Source organism: Mobula hypostoma, chromosome 7 (genome assembly GCF_963921235.1).
Source record: "Mobula hypostoma chromosome 7, sMobHyp1.1, whole genome shotgun sequence".
Lineage (NCBI taxonomy): Eukaryota > Metazoa > Chordata > Chondrichthyes > Myliobatiformes > Myliobatidae > Mobula > Mobula hypostoma.
This window is the reverse complement of record NC_086103.1, coordinates 130,147,564-130,167,306: the sequence shown is the minus strand read 5'-3', so window position 1 is coordinate 130,167,306 and position 19,743 is coordinate 130,147,564. Positions and strand designations below refer to the sequence as shown.

At 40.2% G+C, this 19,743-nt stretch overlaps 1 protein-coding gene across 3 annotated transcripts in view; it reads right to left on the bottom strand.

Moving 5' to 3' along the window:
- The window catches only part of LOC134349531 (mitogen-activated protein kinase kinase kinase kinase 4), a 277,027-nt gene extending 260,415 nt beyond the window's left edge, over positions 1 to 16,612 (bottom strand). For 2 of the 3 annotated variants that reach the window (XM_063054000.1, XM_063054002.1), the window contains exons 1-2: positions 16,287 to 16,612; positions 15,881 to 15,946 (exon numbers count right to left, since the gene is read on the bottom strand). In XM_063054000.1, coding sequence (XP_062910070.1) covers positions 15,881 to 15,946; positions 16,287 to 16,343 — 123 coding nt within the window. In that variant the 5' untranslated portion in view covers positions 16,344 to 16,612. Of the gene's footprint in view, positions 1 to 6,050; positions 6,725 to 15,880; positions 15,947 to 16,286 lie in introns of those variants that run through there. The other variant, XM_063054001.1, reaches the window with a different exon arrangement.
- Between the last annotated feature and the right edge of the window lie 3,131 nt (positions 16,613 to 19,743).

Here is a 19,743-nt window from a genome sequence, read left to right as displayed (position 1 = left end):
AGCAAGTTCATGTCAGAGGATCTATTCTGCAACAAAAAAAACTATAACTACAAAGGCAGCACACCAATAGCTCTGCTTTGTTGGGGGTTTGAGGAGTTTTTTTATCTCACAATGACAATTGTAAATTTCCACAGATGTCCAGAGGGGAGCATTCTAAAGGGTTGCATCACAGCCTAGTACAGATGCTCCAATGCACAGGATCACAAGCATCTGCAGGGAGCTATAGACCTTCACCATGACCACAACCCTGTCCACTATCAAGGACATTTTCAATAGATGGAGCCTCACCAGTAAGTGGCATCAATCATTAAGGACACTGGGAGATAGCTCTAATACGATGACAGCTTTGGGGAGATTGATTACCTGCACTCAAAGATTTAGGAAAAGCTTCTTCTCCTCAACCACGAATCAATCTATGGCAGTCATGATACTCTAAACAGTCCATAAACCAATGAACACGGCTTCATTTTTTCCTAATTATTTTCTCATGCACCCTACTGCTGCCTCAAATTTCACAACATACAAGTCCATGTTAATAAACCTGAATCTGATATTACATCCAAGCGTGCACAACCCATTCAAAGCAGACAGAAGAGCATTTTCTTCCATTTTTCAACTTACATCCCTCAACTTGCACATTTGAGCTTTTGAGACAGGTGAGGGTCAGGATGAAATTAAAATTCCAATCAAAAATGCATTGTCAACTAACTATCAACAAATCACAAAAAGTAAAAGTAATTCCTACTCATCTACAGTTTTACCTAATAGGCTTTTTAATCCTTCCTTCCCATTTTGCTCCTGTTGCCAGCATGTTATTGCACAATTGAAAATAGTGAAGGAAAACAAACACACCAAGATAATTAAATTTTCACATCTCCCATTCCTTCTAATTAAAATTAGTGAGCTAGTAGTATTACAGATAAATGTGCTTTCTGCACAAAGTTTTTTTGTCAATAAAACATTTTGCAGATATTGAAAACTTTTGAGCAGCATCAGGAGAAAAAAAAAGATTGGCTTTCCCTATAAATCAGGAATCTTATTTCAGCGGTTAATCCTTAAACCCACATCAACCGATGAAACAATGTCACTTGGTAGACAAGAATATAGCCCATCTGGTTCCACATTGGAGGCTGATAGAGCCTGAGGGACAACCTCAGAGTAATGACTGCATTTGAGCTTAAGTAAAACCAGATGGTCAAAAAATGAAGATTAAAAAAGTGTCACAATAGAAGAGCTCCAAACTCATTGCAAAATTCCAGAGTTTTAACCTTTTTCTAGATATATTAAGTTTAAAATATAGATTTTCACTTCCCAAACTATAATTAAATTTTGACTCTGCCGAGAAATGTCCTCAACAACCTTTAACCATAGCCCATATCACCATAGGTTGTTCCAACAATACAAATCTGTGCCAATGAGATCCAAACTGAAGTTAAACAAAGCTCCATCTGAGCAAAGTGATAAACCCTATTAATTCAAAGAAACATATAATGTTTCTGATCATTGAAAGAACATTTAATGACACTGCTACAAATTCACTGATATTAGAGATAATATTGGATTTATAATTGTCAAGCCAATTTTCAGTGTATCAACATAAGAATGAAGTTATCAAGCTAAAATCAATGGAAAGTATAGACATCTTTGCTTATGATAATGTACCAAAATGAGTCCTATATTTATAATCCACGGAAATTAGCAACAAGTTTACACTACAAAAAGATCAATTCCCAATATACTCAAACAAAACTTCAAGAAAGAGAACGCATTACCTTGGCATATTAAATTAGTTCTGACTATTGGAAATGATTTACTGTGCTAATTTTAAAAATCCCTTAAAAATGAACTCGAATTAAAAAAAAGTATCAAAGAAACATTAAATGATTTAATAGGTAATGCCTATGCTTAGGATCAGATCATAAAGTTCTAACACAGCTCAGTCAACCTCAGCAACATTTGTGGGATCTCGTGCTCAATCTAGGAGAGAATAAATGCATCAAACCATTCACCATCTGGACTTCTAGATAAGTCCTATCCTGTCACTTTGTTTTTTCCAGATGTCAATAATGGTATTCCAGTAGAAAAACTTTAATTTTAGAAAGAAAAGCCAAGCAATGCCATTGAGTACATGGAGAAAACTAGGATCAACAGAAAGCAGCCACCATTTCTTAATTACCATGCGAAAATGTCAACATCTTCAATTTTCATTTGGCCTATGACCAATTTTCCCCTTTCACTCTCATAACCAGGGCACGATTCCACAACTAATAACTGTAGTGAATACAAGGACGTCCCTGTAGACCAGAGATAATGAGCAATTTCTTTTGCCAGAGGCTGGTGAATCGAAAACATTGCCACAGACAGCTGTGCCGGCCAAATCATTGGGAATATGTAAAGCACAAGTTGATGGGTCCTTGATTAGTAAGGGGGTCAAAGATTACAGAGAGAAGGCAGGAAAATGAAGTTGAGAGGGATATTAAGTCAGCCATGATGGAATGGTGGAGCAGTCTCAAGGGGCTGAATGCCCCAATTCTGCTCCTGTGTCTTACAGTCTAGTGTTCTGTACAGGACTAGACGGGGATGGCAGACAAGTTACCTGGTATTGCTGCCAGGTCCATACCATGTACTTACTTAAACATACTTAACCCAACTCAATGTATGTATAACCATTTAAAGATTAGCTTTGTCACATGTACATCAAAACATACAGTGAAATGCATTGTTTGCATCAATGACCAACACAGTCCAAGGACGGGCTGGGGCAGCCCACAAACACTGCCATGCTTCCAGTGCCAAAACAGCATGTCCACAACTTACTAAACGGGACATTTTTGCAACGTGGAAGGAAGCACATGGTGTCACGGGCAGAATGGACAAACGTCTTACAGATAGGGCCAGGAACTGAGCCCCAATCTTGCAGCTGGTGCTGTAAAGCAAGATCTAACTACTATGCTAATGTGCCACACACACTACTGGCTTAAATTGCTCATAGACATTGTCCCCAAGCCAACATGGGCTTATTCAACCACTTAACCATTAAAGTATACCCATTTTTCTTCCATTCTTCCAACTAATACTGTGCTGTACATCTATTTGAAAATAACTTGCCAGCAATTGAGCTGTTCCTCTAACCAAATCAGTCACAAAATTAAAATCATAATAAGATTCCATTTCCACATGATTTTCAATTTCTGAATAATACAAGTCTTCAAGATTATTAAACAGTTGAATAGAAAATTTCACTATTTTACACCCCAGATGAGTAATTAAATATTAAATAAGCACTGGCTTTGTCTTTATGGCTAAATGAAGGGAAAGATTGCCGCCCCCCCCCCCCCACAGCAACAGAATGCAAACACTACCAACATCAACTCTTCTACTGGATTACCTCCATCACTGATTTCAGTATTCAAACCCAGTGGTCTAATGTCAACAGAGCCCTTAGTAATTCTCTCGAATGTCTCCAATGCACACTTTTCAGAAAAATGCAAGAAAGATACCACTGCTGATGATCAGAAACTAATGCCAGCAAACCACAGTGTCTGCCCATTCAGTCTTCTGTTAAATTGTGCCTTTGCCAGTCAATACATTAATGCAAGAAACAAAGCATTGGGGGGGGGGGGTGTCCCCAACGGTGCTAAATAGCTCAAGGCAACATATTAGAAACCTGCATCAATATGTTATTCATTAAAGTTTGAAACTACTAACATTCATGTGCCTTGGACGCTTTAGACAAAGCATTATCAAGTACAATCAATTAAATTATTTATGTAATGGCAAAAGAAATAGCATGAAAATGGTAACTTCATCAGTAAAATCTATTCATATTGGAAAATAAACATGAATGTATGAAGAAAGCAAATGTTTAACGTTTGGCAGGTTGATTTATTCTGCCCCTCATGTCAACAGCAAAAGCTCATTGTAGGCCCAAATGGGATCAAGCAAGACAGCGACCAAGATGGGGCGGGGGGGTGGGGGGGGAGACCACTAATCCTCAAGTCTTACATCAAATTGATACTGCTGTTTTCAACAGGATTACGCTCACTTGGCAATCATCACAAACACTTGGGTTTTAATCCCTCAAAGATATTATGTTGCAAATTCAACAAGTAAACAAAATACTGAACACTCTGTCGAATTCCTCCAGCATTTTATTTGTGTTGCATTGGCAAAAAATACATGGTTTTGAAGAAAATAGTTAGCTCCACAGTAATTTCTGCATGCTTAAAAAGCCATTTAATGTGCTATTTACTGCCACTCCTATTTGGTCAACATATCATTGCCAACAACTTAAACACCCAAAGTGAGGGAATATCCCCCCCCCACCCCCCATTCAGAGAGAGTGTTTGCGAGTGTTTGGAATGCACTGTCTGAAATAGCAGAACAGTTAGGTACTCTCAATATTTTAGCAGCAACTGGATGGGCACTTGAATCACCAAGACATTGGAAGGCAATATGCTAAGTGTGGGTAAATGTGATCTGCACTTGATGGTTGGCTTGGACATGTCAGGCCTGTTTCTGTGCTGTGCAATTGGGAGAATGCTACCTGAATAACAAACAGAGTGCCCTTCATGATTACATTGGCTAAGAGCACAAAAAGTTTTAAAAACCATACAAATGAGAGAAATTACAGAACTATTTGTTTTCAAGTATTCTGTTCAGTCTTAGGTCAATAGGTTTCTTTCAGTTATAACCTCTATCTTTTGGTAAGATTAATTTTGTGAAGTGCAGCATCTTGAAGTTGCCTAATCTTAAGAAAATCCTGTAAAAATGTAACATAAATACATAGCATTCAAGAGAGGAAATGCTACTGAAAGTTCTTATTACAACAATACTTCTCGTTTTACAGTCATTTGTTTTCAAAATGCAACACTTCAGTATAACATAAACTACAATGCTAACAATCTGCTTTAGCACACTGTTAAATTCAAAATTGGTTATGTCAAAAACTACATACATCCTGCACATTAATTTCAGTTTGTTTTAAAATGTTGCTCAAACACTTCAATATTTTCAAAATAGCATTCCATTCTCAGCTCATAGCAAATTACCTTCAAATTTATCCATTAGTGATAATTCAGCATCCATGATCTCCCACTGAAGCTCACTTTATATTATAACCCAACCTTACAAACAAAAGTCAAAAATAAATACTTTCAGGAACATGATGTTATGTTTTAGAGATAAAATGCAGTTTGAAAGATAGTGCAAAACTAACTCCAGAGCAGGCAGAAATTGTTTTAGAACTTTATTTGGTCTTGAAAAGAATTCTTTACATTTTGATCTAAAAGTGCTCAGAATAAATTCAGGTAAAGTCATGGCTATTCATAAGAGGTGAGTACTCATTCAGCAAACATTTCAGCACCACTTCTTGCTAGATTTTCAATAACTCGTAAACATATTACTTTAATCTGTTCAAATTATCCGTTTCTACTCTTAATGGAGGTTTAATTAAAATTCAGACACCTAGGACTAATTTTGCCATTCAAATACCTGCAACTAAATGACGGTACACCCAAGTTCCAAGATGTGTATTAGGGGTGAAATTCTTAACTGTATCATAGTATGAGCTTGGTACAAGTTATATCACCGGCAGCAAAGTTTTGGATAGCTCCAAGTTTAGGAAATGTCGATTCCAAGGGGTAGCGTAAAACAACACCAAAACAGATAAGTCTGGACACAAAAAAGTACAATGAGATTTTAAGCAGATGTTCTCAAGAGGAGAAGCAGGCAATGATAGATGTGCCGTAGGCTGTCTTACTGACAGAGGATATGGGAAAGCCTAGTTCATCCAGCAAGCTGAAACTCAATCAAGACTCAGTTGTGTCAAATTTCACATGACAGATGAGCTTGCGTTCAAACTACATTTATTAAAGTATGCATACTGTATAGGACATTGAGATTTGTTTTCTTGCAAACAACCACAAAACACAAACACAGTAGAATTCATTAAAAAAAATCCCACACAACAAAGATAATCAAACACCCAATGGGTGACAAAAAGAAAAAGAATTGTGCTAACAGTAAAATAGTAAACAAATAACACAGACCACTAACTGCAGAGTTCCTGAAAGTGAGTCCACATTAACGGAGAGAGTTCTGTGCTGAGGTGAGTGAAGTTGGTCCAGGAACCCGATGACAGCAGGATGAACCCGAAGCCACAGAGCCAGTGCAGTGCTGGAGTGACTGCCGATGGTTGTAGGTCATCGCTAGAGTCAGTCCAGTGCTGAAATGAATAAACCTCGCTGAGCTGAACACTGGCCTGTCCTTCAGCCTCGACCTTGAAGCCTTGATCAAATGTTAAAAAAAGTAAACAAAAACACATGGAACATGAACTGCAGAGTCCCAGAAAGTGAGCCAACAGCTGCAGAGCCTATTCAGTACTGAGGCGAGCTAAGGCCATCCAGGAGCCCAATAGCTGCAGGGCAACAACTGCTCCCAAACCTGGCAACCTGGTACCCAAGACTCCTGAGCCCCCTGCCCGATGGTAGTAGCAAAGAGAGAGAGAGACAGAGAACACTGAACGTCTGTTCCCTTTCACTCTCATCTTCAACAATTTTAATCTCGCTCGACACTTTCACCAGCGCAGAGGAATGGAGCCAAACACAAATTCATCCTCCGTCTCGAAGTCCACTCCCAGCAATGGCTTTCCCAGCCATACCTATACTTCCAAGTCTAGTTCGCTGAATTCACCCAGAGGACTGCAAAAGCACCAGATCATTTTCTCTTCAAAAGAGCATTCTTAGAAGGGAAATTACAGGCTGCAGACTGCAGCCATCACAGTTTAGAAGAAATTTATCTACTAGAGCAGATAGTAGTTTAGTGAGCTGTTTGCAAAATATTGCCATTGGTCACTGACACCATCTTGCCATAAGACACGAGTAATAAACTCCATCAGTTGGAGAGAAGTATCAAATTCCAGGACAGCCACATCCTGCAGACCATCTCCGGTGATGACAAAGCACTATACTGCACCAAGGTGCCATTATACACTATTCATCTCCACGTCTGTGAATACACAGTTCTTTACTACCTCAAATTAGTAACAATTACAAAATATTCTGCTGTTTATTCTCACATAAAATGAGTAAGCGATAAACATCATAGTGGAGATTCATACACAAGTATACCTTCATTGGAATAAGGAAAATAACTTCGAGAATTAATCTTGAAATATCCAGTAAAATTCCATAATATTAACAATGAAAATTACTTTTTATGAATCTGCAAAACCAACGTCACAACCTACTTAGCACAAAAACAATCCAATTTTTACTAAAACTGACTAGTTTCTACAAAGTATTTAAAAATTGGAATTGGATGCGGGTGAAATGAAGTATCATTTTACCAATGGCAGATTACACAAGGCAAATGGAACAAAAGTGGCAAGTAAAGCCTGAAGCGTGAGCTAAATGAACAGCTGAAAGCCTGTTCTGTTACTAAATAACAAAAACATTTTTAAATGCTCTGGATTAGGTGGTATTAGTGAAGAGAGAAAAAGCTAAATCGAAATACAAAAATTAAAAATTAATCAATTTTAAAATGCAAACAGTTGAGCGTACACACAGTATTGATGACAGGGAGGAAAAACTATACAATGCAAATGGTAATGATGCCAGCTGAACAAGAGGTTGAAAACCTGTTAATTAGTTAATCCTACCGCAGAACATGCAAAAGGAAGAATAAAAACACAAATTGGGGTACAAAATGCTGCATTTGGTAGAAAGCTGAAATAAACATGATTGGGAAATCTCATGTAACTAGCATTTGTAGAGAGAGTATAAATCTGTTTTGGCTTTTCACCAGAACTCTTGAACTCAATGCCTCCCAAGGACTAATGTTCAGAGTTAGATGAGATGTTGTTTATCGAGTTCATGTTGGGTTTCATTTGACCAGTCCAAGAGGTCAAAATAAGAGAGCAATAGAGAATTAAAATAACATAACTACAAGTTCAGAGTCAATAAAGTGCACTAAATGGAGACGTTCTTCAACGTAGTCGTGCAAGTTACATTTGGTTTCTTTAATATAGAAGAGAATATCAGAACGAGATCAAATGCAACACGCTAGACTGGAAACAGAACAAGTGAATCATTATTTTACAAGGGCAATGTTTAGGCCACTGGTTGGAGGGAAAGGAAGTGGTAAAATCGAGGGTGTTTACCACTTGCAGCTGCATGAGGTGGTGCCAACGGAGAGTGAAGAGTGAACCAGGCAGTTGCAGAAGGAATAGTCCCTTTGGAATTCTGAATGGGGAAGGGAGAGGAAGATGCATCTTGAGATGGCATTGTGTTCATGGCTCAATAATAAACTGAATAATTTCAGAAAAGCAAACTTTACAGTTTGCATTTGATCTTCCCAGCTCTGCTCTCTTCTCTCTGGATACTATTTGATTTGCTGAGCATTTTGAGCATTCTTCTACTTCAGATAGCTAGTTACTGCAGTTTTTTCTCCAACACTTTCTCTCCCACCCCACCCCCATCATCTCTCCATTTGTTTTTAAATCTACCCAATCCAGATAGATCATTTATAATTAACCAGGCTAACCACCCTTTCTTAGCCAGTAACACCACAGCTTGCGTCTATCTCAGTCTCTGGGGTATCACAGACATTCCCTACCTCTGCAATTTAAAACATGCATTATTTCTGAGTACAGATGGAAAGTCATTAACCTGAGACATTAACCCTGTTTATATCTTAACAGATCTGCTTACTGTGCTAAGTACTGAGCATTTACTATTTCCAGCACCTATGTTTTTGTTTTTCATCAATTCTATTCCTGCACCATTGTCTCCAACATGATCAAATTATCCCCTTCCTTCAAGCCCTGAAGAACGACACTTGGTTTTGACTACCACTGTGCACAATAAGAGCAAAAGAATTATGCTCCTCCCAACTTTTTGTACATTCATGTAAATTATATACAGCCACCTTTCTGTACATCGCCAGCTCACGAACTCAGTCTTTCGTCCAGATCAAACACGTCCTACTTTAATATAAATCCTTCTACAACAAATTTGACCCTGACACTACTCACTTAAAAGTTATTTAAGCAACTGACAGTGACAACACAAACTGAACACAATTTCAATGACACAAGTAATTCATTGTCATTAAGTCCCGTGCCTCTTGTTCTATTCTAACAAGAATGAACACACAAAACTGAGGTACAATTTCAGAAATACAGCTGGAAACAGGCCCTTGGGCCAACTGGTCCAAACTAACCATGACATCTTCCCTACGAGTATCAGTTGTCCCCATTCGGGGCAGAACCTTCTAAGCACCTATCCAAATACCTCTTAAATGTTGCAATTGTATCTACCTCAACCACCTCCTCAGGCAGCTTATTCCAGGTACTCACCAGACCCTCTCAGGTGTCATTTAAATTTCTCCCCTCTAGCTTTGAACTCCACAACTCTGGAGATAGAACTAATCCACCTTACCAATACCCCTCATAAGATAACCTATCTTATAAACTCCTCCTGCGCTCCAGGAAATAAACATGCACCCTCTCCAACTTGACAATGTCTTTCCTATAACAGGGTGATCAAAACTTTATACAATAGTCCAAGTGTGGCCTCACCAATGACTTACATACTCCCAAGTTGAGTCAGTGGTAAGGAAGGCAAAGGCCATGTTAACATTCATTTTGAGAGGACTAGAATACAAACGCAAGATGCAATGCTCAAACGTTATAAGGCATTGGTTAGACGGCACTTGAAGTATTGTGAGCAATTTTGGGTGCCTTATCTAAAAAATTTCTTGGCACTGGAGAAGGTACAGAGGAGGTTCATGACAATTATTCTGCAAATGAAAGGGTTAATGTATGAGTGTTTGATGGTGTTGGACCTGTACTCGCTGGAGTTTAGAAGAATGGGGGAGGGAATCTCACTGTAACCTATCAAATATCGAAAGGCCTAGATAGAGTGAATGTGGGGAGGATGCTTCCCAAAATGGGGAAGTCTAGGACCAGTGGGCACAGCCTCAAATAGAGGGACATCCATTTCGAACAGACATGAGGAGGAATTTCTTTAGACAGAGGGTGGTAAATCTGTGGAATTCATTGCCACAAACTGCTGTGGAAGCCAAGTCATTGGATATATTTACAGCAGAAGTTGACTGGATCTCGATTAGTCAGGGCATCAAAAGTTATGGTGGAGATGGTTGGAGAATAGGGTTGAGAGGGATAATAAATCAGCCATGAAATGGCAGAGCAGACTCAATGGGCCAAATGGTCTAATTCTGCTCATATGTTTTATGGTTTTAACAATGGAACAACATTGGCCACCATCCAGACTTTTGGAACTAGGCCAGGAGCTAACAACAAAGCAAATATCTCAACAATAGCCTTCAATGTTTCATCCCTGACCTCCTTTGAGGTCCAGGGTGCACTTGATTGGACCATGTGGATTTACCCATCTTAATGCACTTCCAAGTTGCTAACACCTCCTTCCTCATAACAAGGATATGATTCAAGGCCTCGTACTTATTACCCTAATTTCTTAGGCATCAATGTTGTACCCCTGAGAAAATACCAATGAGAAGCAGACATTAAAAATCTTAGCTATGTCCTGCAGCTCCACACACAGGCAGCCCTGATTGTCTTTAAAAGGACCTAGTCTCTCCCTAGTCATCCTTTTGGTGTTATTGTAGTCCCTTTCCATGCTTTGTGGCATATCAGGCAGCAAACTTGCCATTTCTTTAGCAATTATCTGGTTTTTTTTCTTACAAAGCCAAGTTGCTAGCTCAATGTTCAACCCTGCACAAATGGACCCTAATGCGTACTCGTCTCAAAGTCCGGTGTGGATGCCACCAACCAGCAGTCACCCTTTTACGTCTTGGGATTATCCTTAACTCTGCCTGCCAAATCAATCTCATACTCTCTTTTCACTTTTGTGCTTTCCCTCTTAAGCCTGTTTTTAAACCTTTTGTTTGTCAAGGGATTTATTTGTATCGAGCTGCCTAAACACGATTTACGCTTGCTTTTTTTTCTTGACCAGAGCTTCGAAATCTTCCGTCGGCCAGGGCTCCTTGAACTTGGCATATCTGCCTCTCACACTAGCAGGAGCATTCAACCCCAGACTCCAGATATAACCACCTTAAAAGCCTCCCATTTGCCAACTTGCCAATCTCCCATTCGACCCCAGCTAGATCCTGCCCAATGCCCTCAAGGTTACTCCTGTTCAGGATTTTAACCTGTGAACCTGTTCTAAATTTTTCCATAACTATTTTAAAACTAACAGAATCACAGTCACTGTAGCCCAAGTGCTCCTCAATTGTCATTTCAGTTACTTGGTGTTCCTCGTTACCCAAGGGGAGGTCCAGAATTGCTCCTTCCTGAAGAGATATGTCTCTAAACTGTGTGAGAGAAACTGTTTTGGATAGACCACACAAAATTCTGCCCGATCCAGGCTCTGTGCACTCTGGGTGGCCCAGTCAATATACAGAAAATGAAATTTTCTAGTAAAGTTACCCTAGTATCCTCACAACCAATGTCTCAACATCTGCTCAAGTTCCTGTGGATTATTGGGAGCATCTATAATCTAGTCCCACTAAAGTGACCATCCCTTTTCTATTTCCAAGTTCTACCCAAATGGCTTTGATAGAAGATCCCTAAAGAATATCCTCTCCAAGCATTGCTATTATGTCCTCCATTATCAAAAAGCCAACACCCCCTGCACTAATACCTGCTCCTTCCTCATGTCTAAAGCATTAGTATTCTGAGACACTGAATAGCACTCCTGTGCTTCTCTCAGCCACACTACCTCAGACCCCAGAGGCAATCTGCGCCTTCAGTTTGGGATCTTGCATTGCTCGATCCAGTTCAAACCAAAGCATCAAATTCACTGATGACAGACAGGGGTTGGTCTCATCAACAATAATGACAGGACGGCATGCGGGGGGGGGGGGGTAAAGCTGCTGGTAGAGTGCTGTGAGCACAACAAGTCGAGTTTCATTGTAGTTAAAACCAAAGAGATGATTGTGGACTTTAGGAAGGTGCGGGCTGACCAGTCCGCACTGCACATATGCAGCTGCTCCTTAGAGAGATCTCCGAGAACCAAGCACACAACAGAACCTCACCTGGTCCCTCAACACTAACTCTGATCAAAATAGCACAGCAATGTCTCTACTTCCTGAGAAGAATGAGGTGAGTGAGGCTCCTCCTTCCCCCACCCACCCACTTTAACCAATTTTTACAGGAACATCAAGAGTGTCCTGGCCAGCTACATCACTATCTGGTATGAGGATTGCAAGGCATCTGACCACAAGCTCCATCAAAGAATGGTGAGGACTGCTGAGAGGATCACCAAGGTCCATCTCTAATGGATGGAAGAGATTTATCAGGAATGCTATGCACACAGGGCCCTTACCATTGTCAGTGATCCCTCCCATCCATCCAACAATCTCTTCGAACCCACCCCCCCCCCACAAACATCTGACAGGAGGTATCGTAGCATTAGGACAAAAACTGTTGGAATGAGAAGCAGCTGCTTCCCCCAGGCCACAAGACTACCGAAATCCCTGCCACTACCGAGCTCTCATCACATATGAGGTATGTTTACTTTCTAAACTTGTATCACATTTACCCCTAATTTATTTGTTGTTAATTTGTGGTAACATTACTTTTTGTGTTATGTGTGAGAGTTACATGTACTGTGTTACATCTTGGTCCAGAGGAACATTGTCTCATTTGGTGGTACACATCTGTACAGTTGAATGATAACAAACTTCAACTTAATCTGTTATAACTATGTGCAGTGAAGTAGATGCTATTTAAAGCAGAGTGATACTATCTGACCTTTTGTTGTAAACATGGCTATCCTGATTGTTTAGGCTTAAGACTCTTGTTGCTGCATGGACCCGTCTTCTCACTGAGTTCACTCTCTTGAGTTCCATCCCCCAGCCAGACTAGTTTAAACCCTCAGTGGGGGCAAAGGCAAACTTCCCTATTAGCATACTGATCCCCCTCCAGTTCAAGTGCAACCCATCCCTTTTGTACAAGTCACCTCTACCCCAGAGATCCCAATGATCCAATAACTAAAATCCCTCTGAACTTCAGTGCCAGAGAGTTGACTATCATTGCTAACCCCTAAATGAACATCTCCCCCAATAATATGCAAAGAGGGTCATGGCCACAGAGAAACCCTGCTCTGACTGCCTGCTGTCTTTATCTAAAGCATGTACCTTCACTGTGACCGCCTCCCTAACACTCTAATCTACGAAACCCTCCGCTCTGTGTGATTATGTGTATATCCAACTGCACGGCCAGTTCTTGACCTGCTCTGTCAGGAACTACGGCTGGGTGTACTTCCCACGGGTATTGTCACCATGGAGACTGAGGTCCCCTGACTTCCCAGGAGGTGCATTCCACAGCCCTAATGCCATCCTGTCGACACTTAAAGACGAACAACCAAAATAAAAACCTTACCTGTTCTCTCGTGACTTCCCACTGAAGCATTATCAAAGAGCTGTTTTCACTCCTAATGCCTGGGTAACTTGCTCCTCCACTTCACACCAAAGCCTCAGCTCTCCACTCATGCACTAGCCCACTCCAACAACAGCTACTCTGTTTGACACTAGGTTTGTATTGGCTGCTGTCAACTAGCTTATTAGCCAATCAACTATTAACTAACATTTTGTAAATATACCTCTTTCAAAGTCACGTTAAGTGAAACTCACTAGAAAGCCCTGAAACCTACCACTTTTAAAATTGCTTCAAATTCCTGGTAAAGCTCACTAGGAAGTCCTGAGACATACCTCCAAAATTCTCATGCCTCTCACTTCAAAGCCCATCTCCTCTTAAGAGCCCATCTCCTGTTAATCCCTCTGAATATAATTTGGAATCTGGAGTATTAAATTATATGATGTCTCAAACCACAAAAAAATGTGAAATTATCATCCTCCATATCCTTTAACAAAGATACCATATTTTCACGTCTCAAGTGTCTCTTTTATAGCATTCACTTAATGATGCAACCTTAAATAACAACAGTATTTGAATTTTAAAAATGGGTAGTGTACATAAAGAAAACATGTACATCAAAAAGGTTTTATGATAGAGGATTAGATGTCCTTCACAGAAAACAGAACATATGCTCTTGAAGAGTAGGAACAATTCAATCAACAACTTTCACTTCCAACGTGTATTTTTTCCTTAATAAAAACTTAGAATATGAGTACTTTTCATTAGTCTACTAAATATAGAATTGTCAATTATACCACATAGTCAGTAGTACTTAGTTTATTAAGTAGGCATTAAAATCTTCAACTGCTCCCATGACACTGAAGACCTAATTCAAAAAGACTGACAGAAAATGTCCTCAGTTATTTGACATACCAGTGTATGCAGGTACAAAATAATGCAATACTAAAAATGCTTTGTGATCAAGTTAAAATATTACAAACATGAGGCATCAAGTATTTAACAAAAAAAAATTGAGTACACGATTTCAAAAGGCAAATTAACTTTTTAGGCAAGCAATTCCTTCTGCATGCATGTTGTACAGGAGAATAAAAGTAAATAATGAGTTATTACTTACTCTCCAAAACCATGAGGCTGCATTTATTAACTTTCTACAACAGACTTGAGGTGTGTCACAAGCATCATTTAAGACAAAGATGAACACTGCAAATTCCAAAAGTCTATGCAATTTGGACTAAGTACTAAAATATTGCAAAAGAAAATGAACACCATAAAGTAGTGTATAACAGTCATGGAATACACCATAGCAGTAAAATATACACAAAAAAATTATTTCATCTAGCATGGAGGAATTAGAATACTCTATTTATAACACACAACAAAACAGGTTACTGTAAAACCTTTTGCTCCAGTCCTTCTCCAAAAAAAAAATGATGATTCAACAATCTATACAAACAAAGCAACAGAAAACTTTCTTGGAACTTGGAAAAAAAGTTTTAGAGAACCAGTACTTAACATTCATTGTGAATATCTTTCACAGATACTTTGAATAGAACTGGATACAAAGTTGCCTTGACAGCCTAAACAACTAAAATAAAGCCCTCTAAGTTTTCAACAAATAACCTTGTTGCATAATAATATACAAAAAATTCAAAACAAAGCCACCTTTTCACTCAAATCTTTTCACACTAGTTTGGCATTAGTTTGTACATGGTGAATCTGATTAACATAAAACAAAAAATGCTTTAACAACCCCTACTTCCTCTCATCTCACTTTCCATTTATTATCACACTTACCATCCCACCAAAATCTTGCTGACATAAACTGTTATGGAAACATTTTAAAAAGAGCCCCCATCCAATTCTCCCTGCATCTTCAGTGGCAGTGGTCCAACTGAACAAAATAACTGATGAAACCAAGCACATTCAACAAAGACTTGCTCATTTCTAACAACACAGCTAGTCAGCATATCCAGATTAACACACATATAGGGTGGATGTAACAAGAACCACTATAGCTTTGGAAAAGTTGGCCGAGTTTAGTGATTCCTCATGCTCTGCCAAGTCTCCTACCACTTTGTCTGATACACAACCAACCACTGCATGAGAGAAGCATTTCTTGTGCAATTGTTGATCATACAATCAGCCTTAAGAATCTGTTGCAAACTGACATGTAACAATAAATCAGTCCAACAGTGACTGAATTAAGGATGAAATAACACACATTATGCATTGGCAATATCTGTAGCTTACTCCAATTTTATCTTTGTCCCATTGTCTGGATATGGCTCATAAAATCATAATGATCGCTAATTATGAAGTAGGAAAGAGAGCGAATCGTAATGTAATTTAACTATACAAAATCTAAGTTTCAAATTTTACACAATATGACTCAGACGGAACATATACATCTGCGTGGATGCACATGAAAAGGGACACAGGAATTACGTTTAAACAAACCTTATAGACTTGTCCGTATGTGCCGTTTCCCACCACTTCAACCAATTCAAATATGCCCGCTGGGTCCTAAAAAAAAATTTCAAAATTTTGAAATGTAATTATTGGTATAAATCCCAAATCTGATCCAGCCGGATGATGGTGAGATGCAGCTGTTGCGCCCTATTTCCATGCACATGCCAATACATGCACAAACAAAGAAAGCTCTGAACTGTTCCTGCTCTTCCTATCAAAGCCCTACAAACTGCAAAAATAATCTGACACTGGCTGAATTTTAACAAAGCAACCTCACCACTATGTGCAAGTAAGTTTTAAAGCTCGAATAAATTTGTGCTGCTTCCGTCTAAGGAGTTCACATTGTCTTTCTATGAAACTGTTATTCCTCCTTCAAAGCCAAGCCTGTACTCACCCGCAAAGAGGAGAGATCTATCTCTACTAGACTTTTAGCAGGAGAGTCGTTCGCCATCTTCGTTAAATTTGCGGAATTTCTTCTTTCTTTGCCCTCCTGTCGAGTAGGATTCGTACATTTAGCGATGCATACGAGCTGTGGGAAGTTCTCTCCTCTCCTTTATACCATGTTCAGGTGGCAACAGCTGCTGCTCCCGGCTCTCCCTCACTGAGCCACACAAACACAGGAAACGGCTCCGCTAGCTGCGTCTGACTGAATGACTGACTCGGACGAGAGCGAGTCTCCGCTTCGACCCAAGAGGCACGCGACCCGAGCCGACCGGACGCAGGAGCGCGCGCGCGCCCACGCTGGCGAGCCCGCACGGAACGAGCCGGAGCCGCGAGTCAGGGTGCGGCATCGACAGCGCGGTCCGCTCGCTGCGCTGCCGTCTGCAATCTGACGGCGGCCAGCCAGGAAGCGCGCAGCCGCCGGGACACAAGGCGCAGGTCCACTGATGCGATTGTTATTGTGTTCCGTTCGCTGGCACGTTTAAGTTTCTGCAAACAAAGGCGAGGGTCGAGCGCGTGCGCGTCCTTCGGCCACGCGCTGAGATATACTCGTGCAACGCGTCAAACACCAGCGGAAAACACGCAAGCTTTTGGCTTCTGGGTAACATGATTATAGCTGTTCCCCACCCCTGCAACATCGCTGAGGGAGGCTCTTCGCGAACCCAGACAAAAAGGTTTTTTTTCATATTCATAGAGGGGTGTGGTCATGACTGAAAGGAGTTTGATAAACTTTACGATACATGCAATATTAACATTGTTAATTTAATATCAACATTTATGAATTTAACAAAGCCGTACAAGCTGTGCATGGAGGTTTGAGCAGAGCGGGAATAAGACTAAAAGAGAAATAAAATATACCCACGCGATAACGTTCCGCAAATATCTCGCTCATGTCAATGGGTGCATTGTGATATGTTTTGTGACAGTGTTAACTGAAGATTACACTCTTAGTCGGCACAATGCGTGCCAATGAAGACAAATCTTAAAAGACGTTAATCCTCATGCACGGTAAAACTTGTGGAAGATGGCAATTGTGGCTTGAATCGTTACAAGCAAATGCAGAGACTTCTTAACAAAACAACGCAAACATTCAATGCAATTTTCTTTAACAAGCGTACGCATTTTTATTGAGTATCTGTTAATTTAAATAAAATTATAATGCATAAATTGCAGATCAATATCAGACTTGCAAAACAGTTTTTACGCAACTCATGTTAAAGTTATTTTGAAATTCTGAAATAAGACTGATAAAATTGTCTATCTCACAAATACAGGCATTGTATACCACAAGTTCGCCGTGGAGTTGCCTCCAGATGAAACTGGTAACGAGGATCGTGTGTTGCATTTGTTTGGTCTTACATTAAGACAACTTTACGGTTCTTTAGTAGGATAAATTTGTTCGTGATAGTGATTAATCTCAAACTGCAAAGTTGATAAGAAGGAAATATTTACTGAAAACCAGCATTTCAGTAAACAGTTTTGTTTTCCAGCAGTTGATCACGGTATAAAAGAAACGAATTGCTTCATGTCACTCACGGCTTTTTAATGAATTCGGAAGAGGTCATAAAATTTCTGGCACTGTCCACAGAGAAAATAATTAAAACACGGTGTTTTTCAAATGCAATAATGTCTAATTTATCGGTGACACAAGTAACTCTATTTCTCGTTAAATTAAATCAATACTGTGTTAGAATTTGTGATAATGTAAACGAGACCCGCGGAGGAAGACAACCTACAAGGACCTGCAGTGAAACACCAGTTAACAGAAGTAAACTATTGGTAATAAACGGTAAAAGGGCATCTGCTTATTTTTGAAAGTGGACCTACGTTTGCGAAGCCCTTTGGGCAGTTATAAACGTACAAAGTTGCAGGAAGGCCACATAAAATACAAAGTGGGCAAACTTCGCGTTCTGTCCTAGAATGGTACAGCATGGAAGTAGGCCTTTCGGCCCAATTCATCCATGCAAGCACCTTCTGTAACAAAAAAGAATAAGAGAAAACCTGTAGATGCTGGAAATTCGAGCAATACTCAGCTGCTGGAGGAACTCAGCAGGCCAGGCAGCATCTTTGGCAAAGAGTACAGTGGATGTTTCGGACGGAGACCAGGGTCTCAGGCTGAATAGTCGACTGTATTGTTTTCCATAGCGGCTGCCTGGCCTGCTGAGTTCCTCCGGCATTTTGAGCGTGACCCTCCGTACAAATCCCACTTCCCAATGTTTGGTCCATCCCTTGTGTGCCTAAATGATTCAAATGCTCATCCGAAGTGCTGGAGGAACTAATCGTTCACGAGGTCCTGGAAGGGTCGACTGATCATTCCCCTTCACAGAGGCTGCCTAATTGACTGAGTTCCTCCCGTAGTTTGTTTGTGCTGCTGAAGATTTCCAGCATCTTGTGTTTTATCAAATGGTTAATCAGACACTTCTTAAACGCTATTAGCGACGGAGCTTCAACCATTCTCTCTGGCAGTGAATTCCAGGTACAGTACTTGCAACTTCTGGGTTAGGACGATCAGATCTGCTCTAATCCTCTCGGTCTCTTACCCTTTACCTTAAATCCATATCCTCGAGTTTTATGTACCTTATAGTGGGAAAACTCCAGGAGGACCACAACCTTGTCCTGGTTTGGACGCTTGCGTGCCTTCAGTGACCCGGGGAGCTATGCCGGCTGGAGTTAGGGCCTTGTGCTTTGGCTCTCGGTAGGGTCACCTATGCCAAACAGGTCAAAGGATAGAGGCCATACTAAGAGTGGTTCACTGGGGCTCCGGGTTCAGGGGTTCAGCTCAGTGCTAACAGCTCTGACTGGTCAAACAAAACTTTTCGGGTAACACCGATGAAAAATCCTTCTATAATTGTGTGCAACGGTATTCCTGAGTCTCCACCCGGGACTTGTTTGACTGACAGTAGTTTTCACTAAGGAAGCTACTGGCACGATGAAGGAAGCCCTGAACACCGATGGAGGACCTGCATTGCCATCCTAAACGCCAGGAGGCGTGAAGTAAGTGAGTAATATTGGGGAAAATTTCCGGTAGAATACTCAACCATAATCACTCAGTTTTATATACGTACCTCAGTTATACCTCCTTCTCAACCTCCTCTGCTCTAGGAAGAACAGAGTTATCTTTTGCATTGTCCAATAACTTTTCCATTCCAGGCAGCGGCCCAATTCATCTCCTCAGTACTTTCCCTAGGACCGTCACACTTTTAGGTTACATTGGAAGGAAGTATTCTCAAAACGGGGGAGTGAAATGTAACGGCCCTACGCAAAAGGTAGCAAAGGGCATTTATATTTACATATTTCTGTGATATTGAAAATAACAATTATAATTCTTTAGAATTGAATGATGTGCCATGTTTATCATACACATTTTCAAACTGAAATGAAATTGTACAATAAGTCAAAACCTTCATCCA